This window comes from Bos taurus, chromosome 17 (assembly GCF_002263795.3).
Source record: "Bos taurus isolate L1 Dominette 01449 registration number 42190680 breed Hereford chromosome 17, ARS-UCD2.0, whole genome shotgun sequence".
NCBI lineage: Eukaryota > Metazoa > Chordata > Mammalia > Artiodactyla > Bovidae > Bos > Bos taurus.
In genome coordinates, this window is record NC_037344.1 from 52,870,596 (window position 1) to 52,883,174 (window position 12,579).

The 12,579-nt window shown below is 37.9% G+C and overlaps 1 protein-coding gene across 5 annotated transcripts in view; it reads right to left on the reverse strand.

Annotated features, from left to right (window-relative positions):
* Positions 1–12,579, reverse strand: part of KNTC1 (kinetochore associated 1) — a 70,491-nt gene that overhangs the window by 16,320 nt on the left and 41,592 nt on the right. For all 5 annotated transcript variants that reach the window (XM_005217760.5, XM_024977090.2, XM_010813889.4 and 2 more), the window contains 13 exons: positions 12,161–12,299; positions 11,518–11,574; positions 10,856–11,019; positions 10,085–10,189; positions 9,656–9,784; positions 8,901–9,017; positions 7,679–7,788; positions 6,130–6,337; positions 4,658–4,747; positions 2,549–2,720; positions 2,404–2,462; positions 2,057–2,273; positions 810–883 (listed from right to left, as the gene is read on the reverse strand). In XM_005217760.5, coding sequence (XP_005217817.1) covers positions 810–883; positions 2,057–2,273; positions 2,404–2,462; positions 2,549–2,720; positions 4,658–4,747; positions 6,130–6,337; positions 7,679–7,788; positions 8,901–9,017; positions 9,656–9,784; positions 10,085–10,189; positions 10,856–11,019; positions 11,518–11,574; positions 12,161–12,299 — 1,641 coding nt within the window. The remainder of the gene's footprint in view (positions 1–809; positions 884–2,056; positions 2,274–2,403; positions 2,463–2,548; positions 2,721–4,657; positions 4,748–6,129; positions 6,338–7,678; positions 7,789–8,900; positions 9,018–9,655; positions 9,785–10,084; positions 10,190–10,855; positions 11,020–11,517; positions 11,575–12,160; positions 12,300–12,579) is intronic.

The following is a 12,579-nucleotide window of genomic DNA, read 5'->3' on the forward strand; positions in this document are numbered from 1 at the left end:
GATGAGGGCAGGGGAGGGAGGTTCAAGAAGGAGGGGATATATGTATGCTTATGGCTGATTCTCACTGTGGTACAGCAGGAACCAACACCGTGTTGTAAAGCAAGTATCGTCCAATTAAAAATAAGTTTTAAAAAAGAAATAGAAATGTGAACCTTAAAAAAAAAAAAAGCAGAGCCTGCACCCTAATGCTCATAACAGCATTATTTATAATAGCAAAGATATACAAGCAACCTAAGTGTCCACTGAGAGATAAACAGCTATAGAAGATACAGTGTGTGATGTGTGTGTGTATTTTCCAGGCAAGAGTACTGGAGGTATACATATATATATATATAAAGGAATATACTTAGCCATAGAAAGAATGAAGTTTTGCCATTTGCAGCAACATGGACAGACCTGTAGGGTACTATGCTTAGTAAATAAGTCAGACAGAGAAAGACAAATATTGTATGATGTCATCACTTATCTGTGGAATCTAAAAAATACACATGAGTATATATGCAAAACAGAAATAGACTCACAGATAGAGAAAACCAACTAGTGCTTACCAGTAGGGAGAGGAAAGCTGGGAGGGGCACAAGAATAAGAGGCATGAACTACCATGAATAAAGTAAATAAGCTGCAAGAATACACTGTACAGCACAGGGAATATAGACCAATATTTTATAATAACTATGAACGGAGTATAACCTATGAAAATTTTGAATCGGTATGTTGTACACCTGAAACTAATATTGTAAATCAGCTATACTTCAATTTAAGAAAGAAAGAAAGAAAGAGGAGCCTCCCATCTTACAGTTCAGACTCACCTGAGATGGAATATTCTGAAGCCACCTCTCAGCTAAATATAGGCAGAATTTCAAACTGGACATCTTGAAGGAACCTAAAGAGATAAAGAAAAGACTTAAAAGAAATCATAATCCTTTCAAGACAATGTATTTTAGTCAAATTAGCCAGTTTTAAAACAACAGGAAGGCATACTCACTGTAAAAAAACAATTTAAGCAGGACAGGAGACAAAGCAGGAAGCACAGTCCACAGAGGGCCATCTCTGCAGCTTCTATTCCCATTCCCTAGACCTCTACATTCCTCCAGAAGTTCTCTGTGTGCAAGTGTGCACAAGTGTGTACAAGTGTTTTATCCCAAATGGGATAAGATCATATATGGAGCATAATCTGTTGTTCTCACTGAATATATATCTCGGATATCTTTCCAAATCACCTACACAGTACTCTATGAATACCCTTTATTTTTTTTAACCAGTTTTTGACAAATGAGCATTTAGAAAAATTACTTATTTTCAACTTTTGTTACAACTGAAAACACAGCAAGTTTATATAAGTGTTATATAACTTATAAGTTATTTAAGTGTTTGTATACCTGTTTGACCATGAGACAGTGTCTAAGGTTTCGTTACAGAAAGTACGTATGATTAGACATGAGAGAGTATGAGTTTATACTCAAGTTAGGAAGTGCCTCTGGCACTGAGCGCCAAGCAAGCAACACTGCATCTTGCTTAGTTCACTGGTGCCTCTTCTTTTTTAATGTATTTATTTAGCTGCTCCAAGTCTTACTTGTGGCAGGCAGAATCTTTAGTTGTGGTGTTTGAACTCTTAGTTGCAGCATGTGGGCTCTTAGTTCCTTGACCAGGGATTGAACCCAGACCCCCTGCCACTGGGAGCACAGTCCTAGCCACTGGACCACCAGGGAAGTCCCCTCACTGGTGCCTCTTTAACATATGACAGTGCTACAAGTGAGGACAGGGGGGCAAATATATTTCTCTACTTTTATAAAAAAAAGTTTTTTAGCCATGCCACGCAACATGTATGTGGGATCTTAACTCCCTGACCAGGGACCGAACTCCTCCCACTGCACTGGAAGCATGGAATCTTAACCATTGGACTGCCAGTGGAGTCCCATACATTTCTAAGCTATCATACTTCTTCTCCTTAAAAGAAACAGAAGGAAATGAAAGGAGCATCATTTTTTTTTTTTTAACAAGTTACGAAAACAACACAGCCAACCATTTGAAGCTCAATTAAAGGAAGAATCCATACCTTCTGGGACATCCTGGGCAAGACTGATGGCGATGGCTACGGCCCACTCTGGGTTAACTATGGACAACAGGTAGGATTCGATGGTTTGCGTGATCTTGGCTATCTCCTTGTTAATCAGTGTTGAGGATTTACCCTGTGTTAACTGCAGGAGCTTGGGCTTCAGCTTTTTTTCAAAAACGTGTTTGGCTGTAGACACATACAGAGTGTCCAAAGAGAACTTCAAAGAAGGGAAAAGTTATATGACTGACTTATATGCTCACTTTTATGGGCTTTACATAAATTTTTCTGCAGAGGGGCTGAAAGAATCACAGAACAAAGATACGACTTTCACGGTTGTAACCCATTACCTTCATTAATTTGGAAACTAAGAGCAAGGTTGGGAAGGATTCTTCACTGAGTTCTGTAGCTGGAAAGGAAACAAAGATAGTATGATTTACCTATGGAAAAGGTTTTGGCTATTCAGGACAATTCAAAAGAGGTTAATGAACATACAGAGAATTTTCCAGAAGCTCTGTGCTGTGCCAAAGAATATTAGGTGAAAAGGCAGTCTGGTTTGGGCAGCTGATGGCAAAGTTATGACGTGCTCCAACATATACTGATGTTCTAGGTCCACTGGGGGAGAAATTCTTCTGTATGACTTCAAGTGTTTCAGAAGACTTAGTGCCTGTATTAAAATAAAAAGGTTTTTCCCTGTGAGATTAAACTAATCATTAAGCATTTTATGTCTAATTCTATACCATCACAGGATTCCTGGGACAGTCTCTCCTCATAAAGATGATCAAAACCTTTTGTAGTTTTACCTTTAAAACTATTATACTAGTCTTCTAAACCATAAATTTTGTGATTATTAAAGAAATTACACTAATTTCCACTGGAAATTAAACCACAGCAACACTGTTGCTGGTGGGATGTCTTATACTCTAGAGTTCGAAGTTCTCTATACTCTCTTCAAATAGTTTTAGATGTATCTTAAAAATACTCGATTTCAAAAAAAAAAAAAAATACTTGATTTCACTTTAAGTACATAGGCAGTAGATCTAAAATGAATCCTCTATGTCCTCTCTTAGGGCTTCTGTAGCTTCCCAGGTGGCTCAGTGATAAGGAATGTGCCTGATAATGCAGGAGACACGGGTTTGATCCCTGGGTCAGGAAAATCTGCTGGAGAAGGAAATGGTAAACCACTCTAGTATTCTTGCCTGAAAAATCCCAAGGACAGAGGAGCCTGGTGGGTTATACTACATGGGGTCACAAAAAGTTGGACACGACTGAGCAACTGTGCACACATGCATCTTCTTTTAAATTTATATCTTATATTTTTGGGGCTCATATAACTTTTTTTTTTTGGCTATACCTAAAGGCTTGTACAGAGAAGGCAATGGCACCCCACTCCAGTACCCTTGCCTGGAAAATCCCATGGACAGAGGAGCCTGGTGGGCTGCAGTCCATGGGGTCGTGAAGAGTCGGACACGACTGAGCGACTTCACTTTCACTTTTCACTCTCATGCATTGGAGAAGGAAATGGCAACCCACTCCAGTGTTCTTGCCTGGAGAATCCCAGGGACGGGGGAGCCTGGTGGGCTGCCGTCTATGGGGTCGCACAGAGTCGGACACGACTGAAGCAACGCAGCAGCAGCAGCAGCAGTAGCAAAGGCTTGTAGGATCTTAGCTCCCCAACCAGGAATTGAACCCTGGCAGTGAAAGTGCTGCACCCTAACCACTGGAATGCCTGGGAAATCCTTGGGGCTTGTACTACTTTTTAAATCAACCCATTTTCTTTTGATTTTTAAAAGCTAATTTAAGAAAATATATAAGCTCCTATGACCAAAATATGTAAAAGAATAGGAAGTTACTAAAAAGTGTTAGTTGCTCAGTCGTGTCCCACTCTGAGACCCCGGGAACTGTAGCTCTCGGGCTCCTCTGTCCATGGGTCTCTCCAGGCAAGAATGCTAGAGTGGGTAGCCATTCCCTTCTCCAGAGAATCTTCCCAACTCAGGGACTGAACCTGGGTCTCCTGCACTGCAGGCAGATTCTTTACCATCTGAGTCACCAGGGAGGAAGCCCAGTAAGCTACTGCAAGAACTCAAATAGAATTGAGTCCAGGACCTACCTAATATAGAAAGCTAAATCTGATTCTGGGTCTTACATGCTTTGGGATTTTTTTGCCAGATGACAAATATTTTTGCCTTAATTCTTCTATATCAGTCTTTTAGTGGCTTTGTACTTTTGGCGAGTTTTAAATTGCCTCAGTAGGACAAAAACTGGATTAAGATAGAACATGGAGAGGGGACTTCTCTGGTGGTTAAGACTTTGTACTAGACTCTGGACTTCCAATGCAAGGGGTGCAGAGTCAATTCCAGGTTGGGGAACTAAGATCCTACATGCCAGAGGCGTGGCCAAAAAATAAAATAAGATAAAACATGGAGAATAAAAAACTCTTTTTACTCTGTATCCCTTTAAAGAAAAGGAAATAGAGTAAAAAAAAAAATGTACAGTTTCAAGGGAGCTCAGAGAACAGTTCAGAAAGACACTAAATAACATTAATTTTTAAAAATGATCTAAATTAAAAACATAACTTTAAAATCTATGATATATTTGTTATACCTGATTAATATTAATGTTGGTTATCTTCTCATCAGCTCTTTCTATGACTTTCAAGACGACTTCAATCATCTCATAGTCATAGGGATCCAACTGCATAAAAACAAAAATACATCAAAACTGAAGATGTTGCCAGGCTGGTTGATGTTGCTAGTTATGTTCATTGGCACAGATTACAAATATAACACCTCAGTGCATTACCGTATTAGATTATTCTTTTAAAAAATGAACTAACATTTTCTTATCTCTAAAATCAACTCTTAGAATAAACACATGTGCTTTAAAACATCTGGAAATGAGGCAAAGTTGGTTGAATAAAGAAAAATGTTCTTAAGGGACTAAAAACCTAGAAAAATAAACATATCAAAATTTTACAATTTTATAAGATTTTTAAATTAAAATTCTATTTCTGTCTTTTACGATGAGAAAATTAGAACAGGATAAAACCGACCTTTTTTTTGGAAATGACATAATTAAAAGTGTGGGCCTCCAAGTAAAACCTTTTCAAAGGACTTCATTCCAGCTATAATCACATACAAGCTACAAAAACTAGCTGGGTGGTATCTATATATGCTTATAAAAAGAAAGGAAATATTTCCTTTGTTCCGTTTCTGCCCACATACCATTACTTAAAAAAAACAATTTAAATGGCAACTAAATTCACATGAATAATAACACTGAACAAAGTGAGAAGATGATTTCTATAGTACCTATAAATTTTGAGCTAGCCTATATTATTTTTGGCTGAATTACAGACAAAACTTTAACTGAAGTATTTCTTGTAGGCATGATTTTATTTCCCCATCCATCCACCTTCATTCCCCCATCAAACTACCCCCTGACCTCAAAGTTCCAATTCTCAGAAGATCCCCTAAAAAAAAACACAACAAAACAGACAAGAGCACAAATATGTGTGTATGAAGATATTCCTTGTAACAACTTAGAGTAATTAAAATTTGCAAACAATGTAAAAGTCCATTCATAAAAGCCTGGTTAAACACAGGATGTTTCATCCACATAGTGGAATAATAAATACATTATCTACCAAAAATGGGAGAGATGTCTATTTATTGACATGTAAAATATGTTAAATGAGAAAAAGAGAGTAAAAGGATAGTATATTTAGTCTAAGATCTAAGATATCTACTGAACTATTAACTTTTTATCTATAGGAGTGGGATTATAGGGAAATTTACTTTTTGATTTATACCCTTCTCTGTAGTTTGATTTTTTTCAAAGAATGTGTGCTATTTTTAAAAGTCTGGAAAAAATGGCTATTTTTATTTTGGGGGGGAAAAAAGGAAAAGTGCTATATTAAATTATAATAAGAATACAGAAATCTAAAATTTTCTGAAAATACTTTACAAAAAAATATAGGACTTACTTTTCCAATTGGTTACCATATATATCTGATTAGTTAAGAGTAGGAGGGCTGTTTGAAATGACCCGATGCATTCATTTCACCATTCATCTACCTTATGCAGTATTCCACTAAGACTGATGACCAAATCTTTTGTGCTCGTCAATAAAGGAACCATTTCGAGGGCTTTGGCCAGGAGTTTGGAACGCTGCTGCTTTGTGGATCCTGTGCTCACGTCTCCCTGGCTCTGGCTGGCATTCGTGTTGTGGAGGAGTGTTTCAATGAACAGCTGAAGGGCCGCATCAGCATCCAGCTGAAACGTGCTGAAATAGTATTCAGTTACACATGAATCTCCCAGAATGCACATCTTTCTAGACAGAGCTTCTCGCAGAAAACTCAGGTTTACATACAACAATTTTAAAGTCATTCCCTGAAATTCTAAAGGTCATCTAAATTTATTCAGTGGGGCTGCCTGAGGCAAAAGAGTCACTGTCAACCAAAGAAAAATCACCAACACCATGTGAGCATAAAGATGGTGAAATTAGCCTGACAAAATTAGAGCTCTTTAAATTTCACAAAAGAGGTCAATACCAGAAAACAACAGGCAAAAATCTCCCAGTTTCAGTTTAAAAAGAAGAGGGAGTGTGTGTACCTCGTTCTGGCTTTGCAGCAGTCCAAACAAGAATGGCCGAGTTTCGTTACATCGGAGTACAGGTAAATCAGAGCTCCTCAGAGCTATGAGTAGCCTCCAGTTCCTGACTTGCAAGTCCAGGATGGTGACAGCCGGGGACAATACTCCCCACCATCCACAAGGACAAAGAACTAGATCCCTGTCTGGTGAGGAAGGGCGCTCAGCAGTCTCACTATCAAGAACTCAAGATTCCACTCACCTGTCACAAACTGGGTGAGGGTTACGGCATCCGTGGTATTTTAGAAATGATCACTTATTATCTAACCCTGCGCAGGGCACCTGAGAGGGGTATGTTCACTCATACATAAATTGGTGATAATATACAATAAAAATGAAATGAGATGATGTGTGGAAAACCACTTTGAAACTAATAATAAGCCAACAGATTTAGTACCTAAATTTATCAGACAGATAAAACTCAAATGTAAATTACAAATCGTTTGACTGTTCTCATTACACTAAACTGTATCTATAAATAACATTTAGTCTTAGATTTTTTAAGTTATTTTTTAAAAAAATTCTCCCTAAATCATACTTTCCACCAATTTTAAGATTACTTTGAGCCCCTAAGTTGATCTGATACAGAAGTTTACTCGCTTGGAAGAATATCCCAAGCTTCTCTGATCATGTAAATGGTCTGGATTCTGGAACACATATTAAGACCAGATTCCTGGGCCTCAGATCAGCTGAATCAGAACCAACAGAGGGACCCAGGAATCTATATTTTTAACTAAGGGCCCTAGGTGATGCTTATCATGAGGCAAGCTGCGAAAACACTAAACAGTGAATTTAAAAGGTGATATATAAGAGAATTTAATCTGGTTTGGATTTACTCAGTGTGGGGTTGAGCAAAAGAAAACATCATAAGTCATGGGTCATGTGTCATAATCATTGTTAATCACTGTGTTCTTTCATTAGGATTACCAGTTTGTTACGCTAATAGCAAAAATACCATTGAGATTTAAAGAATTACCTGCAATATTCCAGAATGATGCTTGTGTCCATATCTATATTCTTTACGAGAGCTTTGATGAGGTCGTTCTTGGTGAGAAAATGTTGCCTGAAAACTGGCTGGAAAGAAATCTGGAAATAAAAAGAGCAAAAGAAAAAACCTGCTAAACTGAAATGTATCAGAACAAGGGTACCATCGTGCCGTGCCCTTTCACTGTCCACTTTTATAGAGAAACATTTTTCTATAGCTCCTTCAACTTTTACATTGGAAACAAAGGACTCATTGTCCTTTCCTTTCGGAGAGGCTGCTCATGCTCGTGCTCAGTGACTTTAGTTGTGTTCAAGTTGAGCATCACTCTGAAATTTCAGGTGCAAAATCTCAGTCATACTAACCCCTGGCAATTCATCACTAAAGTATGGCAGTTGGCAACAAACAGTCCCATTCTGGAATAGGAATGAGGCTTCAAAATACATATTCAAAATACATTCTACAGTGGTTTCATTCCTGAGAAGCCAACTATCTGCAAATAAAATAAAATGCTTTACATTCATAGTAAAGAAAACAGGATTTTGTTTTTGCAAATTGAAAAACAAGGGCCACTTACTACTCCCTCGGAGGAGTTGCTGAAGCTTAGTATACCTGTATTTACATTTACCTATATTATCTTTAACCTACCAACACACAATAAAGTATGAGGTTAAAGGGCAGGCCTGGAATAGCTTTAAATGTCAATTAATACTAGATACATTCCTAATGAGAAGGCTTAGTAGATGAAATATCAAGCTTCTAATTTACTTAAAAATAGAGCAAAACGAAAATGAGGCAAAAGGTCCTTATTGCTTTGAGATTGAAAATGAGGGTACTTTATTTACCTAAAACTTATGTGCCACAGTTTATATTTACATATAACCTCTCCAACGGGCTTCCCTGGTGGCTCACTGGTAAAGAATCGGACTGCAAAGCAGGAGACATGGGCTCAGACCCTGGGTGGGGAAGATCCCCTGGAGAAGGGCACGGCAACCCACTCCAGTATTCTTGCTGGAAAAATCCCATGGACAGAGGAGAGGAGCCTGGTGGGCTACGGTCCATGGGGTTGCGAAAGACTTGGACACAACTAAAGTCACTGAGCACGAGTATGAGCAACCTCTCCAAAAGGAAAGGACAATGAGTCCTTTGTTTCACATTTTTCAACTGGGTAATTATCAGAATGGATGAAACTTCACAGCACTTGAAGAATACTCACACCAAGTTTACTAAGACGAATACCCCACCGGGCATCAGTACTGAGTTCACAGAACTTAAACTTCGTTTCTGTTTCCTGACAGAGACTGGCCAACTGAGAGCCCACCAGAGATATTGCCTAAAAAGTTAAAATAGAATTAAAATTCAGTTGCAAATAGACAATGTTTTAATGCTTTTTTATGCAGAACTCAACAATAAAAACCATAATCTTCAGTCTTTCTTTATGGTAACAGTTGGAATGTTACATGTTGCTTTGTAAACCATCATTACTTACACTTAGGTAATAATTACTTCAGTGATTTGGCTTTTAGTGTGATGCCATAAATTTAGTCTGGATTTCTTTCATAAGAAAAGGCCCAATTTGAGCTATCCTACAAGTAAAATTGCCACAAAGGGCAATTTTAAAACAAATATTAAAGACAAGTTTCGCATCCATTAAACTTGTCCTTTGAAAAAGAACTGGCCCGTGAATTTAAGGTTTCAAATACACTAGAGTAAGAATATGCAGTGAGGTTCTGTGGCTGCATACAGATTTAAGAAAAAAAAAAATACAATTCCCTGGGTTGAGCAATGCTTAGGACCTGCATATGCAATCTCTGGTGTGTCACTAGTTAGGGAAAAGCTAATAGAAACCATGTGAGTTAGCTTGATGCTTCTTCTGCTAAATCTTGAAAATCTGGTGGCAAGACCAGTTTTATTTCTTTCGCTAAATCTTTAATTCTTCAGGAACCGAAGGTGTGCCTCCTTAAGTCATACCAATATTTTGTCGTAATTCTGCCATGCTTTATCTGTGAGCTTCCAGAGATTCTCAAAGACTTCTTTTTGCGGTAAGAGAGTGCAGTACCCCAGTGCCAAGTCGAGATCCACCAGGCGACAATTAAATACCTGTAGGGAGAAAGCACCTGGAGAAGCAAGTTCCTCACAATTAAAACAGAACTCGGTCTCTAACAGCTGATTTGCCACTAAATTTAATTTCAGACTAAGAAAGAACAAGCGTTGCACAAAAAGTTATTTATAGTAAAATAGTTCTGACTTGCTGCTTAGATTTCATGTCTTTTATCACTATTACAAATTTAAGGAAAGCAACTCTAGCAAGTTCTATGTGACAGAACACACTTACCTGCAGAAGCAATCAGGGTGGGGGCAGTGGGGAGGGAGAGGAACTTAGCACAAACAAATACTCACTTTGTACAAGAGTGTGGTGGCATTTCCCCTGATAAACATAACAGCTTTCTCTTTCAATTCCATAACAACGTGCCTGGATTTAACTAAAGGGGCCTCTTCAAACAACTTTTAAAAAAAAAAAAAAAAAGGAAAGAATCCTCAGGTCCATTTCTATGAGCATTTTGAAAACTTTTCTTAAATATTAAGGAACTTTGAAAATTCACCATCATATGCAAACAGCACTGTCATTTAATCTATAATGACAGAAAGCTGGGACGTGAAGGGGAAAGGACAAAAATAGAACCTTTTAAAATACTCTGTACCTTGATTATAGTGTTGGCAACAAGGTGAAAATACATTGGTTGACATACTTAAAATACGTGCATTTTAATTTTGAAAGCTATATTTCAATAAAGCTGTTTTTTTTTAAAAAAAGAAAAACTCACATTTAGTAAATATCAATAGCGTAGTAGAAATGAATGCAATTCCTTCTGAGACCAGCTTCATAAGCAAGTTATCAATAGATAGCTTGTCTTCTACAGTCTTTTCATAATGTTGTAATAATTACAATAGTTTGGGCCACAGTAAAAACAAACAGCAGATGGACAATTTCCGATAAAATCAAGTATACATTTTTGTAGATGTTCAACAGATGTTTCCTAAACCTGGCAAATAATCCATTTCCTCACTACAAAGCCAAATGGGAAAATGTGGGCTCCCAATTCCTTTGTTTAACAGTGCTTTTGTATTTATATTCTTGCAAACTGAACATATTTGTTCTCGAAATAATACCTTTTCGCTCAAACTGGCATTCATGAAGCTTGACACAGAGTGCTGAAGACAGGTACCAAAGGAACCAATCACAAATTTTAGGGCCAGTTCCCACTGGCTAGATTCCTGAAGGTTCTGAAGCAAGGCAGAGATGGAATTGATAACAGGTAACATTAGGCTGTCTCCTGTGAAATGATAAAAAGGAATTTTACTTGAATAAAAGTATTTTAATCTTTAGATTTTTTTTTTAAACAAAGACCATATTTGGAAACTGTCTTCTGGGACGGTCTACTTCTTCAATGCACAGAATAGTCATAGAATTGGTTCTCAAAGTTAGTAAATGAGAGTTAACAAGAGGTCTGATTGAAACCGGAAAATAGTTAAGTACATGGGTATGGAGGTACTTTGATTTTAACTTGCTTATTCTGAGATGCTTTAAGTCATGAGCTGAAGAAAACCACTTCTCCACTTGGAAGACCAAAATGTAGAACAGATTCACAAAAGTTAACAATAGATAAGCCAAATGACCCACTCTCCTGACTGTTTGGAAGAGTAACAATGTAACAGCAGTAACTAAGAAATGAGGACATTGTATCAGGTTCATATCCAGGATTTAAAGAACTTTCTGTACTGGCAAATTTACAAAAGGGAAACAGTGGTTATACATGTTTGATGCCATATACCTTCACTGGTGAAGCAGTATGGTAAACTCACAGAATCCAAGGGATATCTCTTGCTTTCTACAAAACAGAATAAATTCAATAATAACTCTTTCATAGAACACATAGTCCCAGGGATACTTTAATATTGTGCTCTTATCAAATAACATTCTAAAGCAATCTGCTACTTAAAAAATAAAAAACCCAAGTATACATACAGAAAAATACACAGAAAAGTGTACATCCAGACCAAGAAACAGAACACTAAGAGCTCCCAGAAACCGCCCCCTTGTCTCCTTCTGGTCAACCCCCCAAGAGTAACCACTATCCTCATTTCCAACAGCATGGCCGCCTTATAGCCTGTTTTTTACATAAATGAAATAATACAATATGTATTCTTTTATTCCTTGCTTCATTTGTTCAGCATTATGCCTGTAATATGGAGAAGAGCACAGCGACCCACTCTAACATTCTTGCCTGGAGAATCCCATGGACAGAGGAGCCTGGCAGGCTACTGTCCACAGGGTCACATAGAGTTGGATATGACTGAAGCAACTTAGCATGCACACACTCATGCCTACAATTGATTCATCCATGCTACTGTGAGTAGTTCCAGTTCCAAACCCAGAAATACACAGGAAAAAGATATTACACAGATGAGAATTACCAGCCAGAGGTACAAGTGACGAAATCAATTCATAGATGACAGGGAGCACCATCTGTGACTCAAGAACTATTCCATCTTCACTGAAGAAGTCACAGTAAGACCATTCCTCATATGGATCTTTATGAGTTCCGAAAGAAGTCTAAATATCAAAGTGTACAGAAAACACATAGATAAGGACACTGTGGGACACAGATACCCTCTTCACTGAGTAGAATCCAGAATCAGATCTATTAGAGCCAAATGTAATTTTAGCCAGACTATAAAGTCTGTTTCTTCTGGTCGAGGGCTTAAAATAATGCTGCTTTAAGTTAAATTACTGCTCAGGGAATTTCCTGGCAGTCCAGTGGTCAGGATTTGGTGTGTTCACTGTGGGGGTCTGGGTACCATTCGTGGTCAGGGATGATCCCACAAACTGTGAG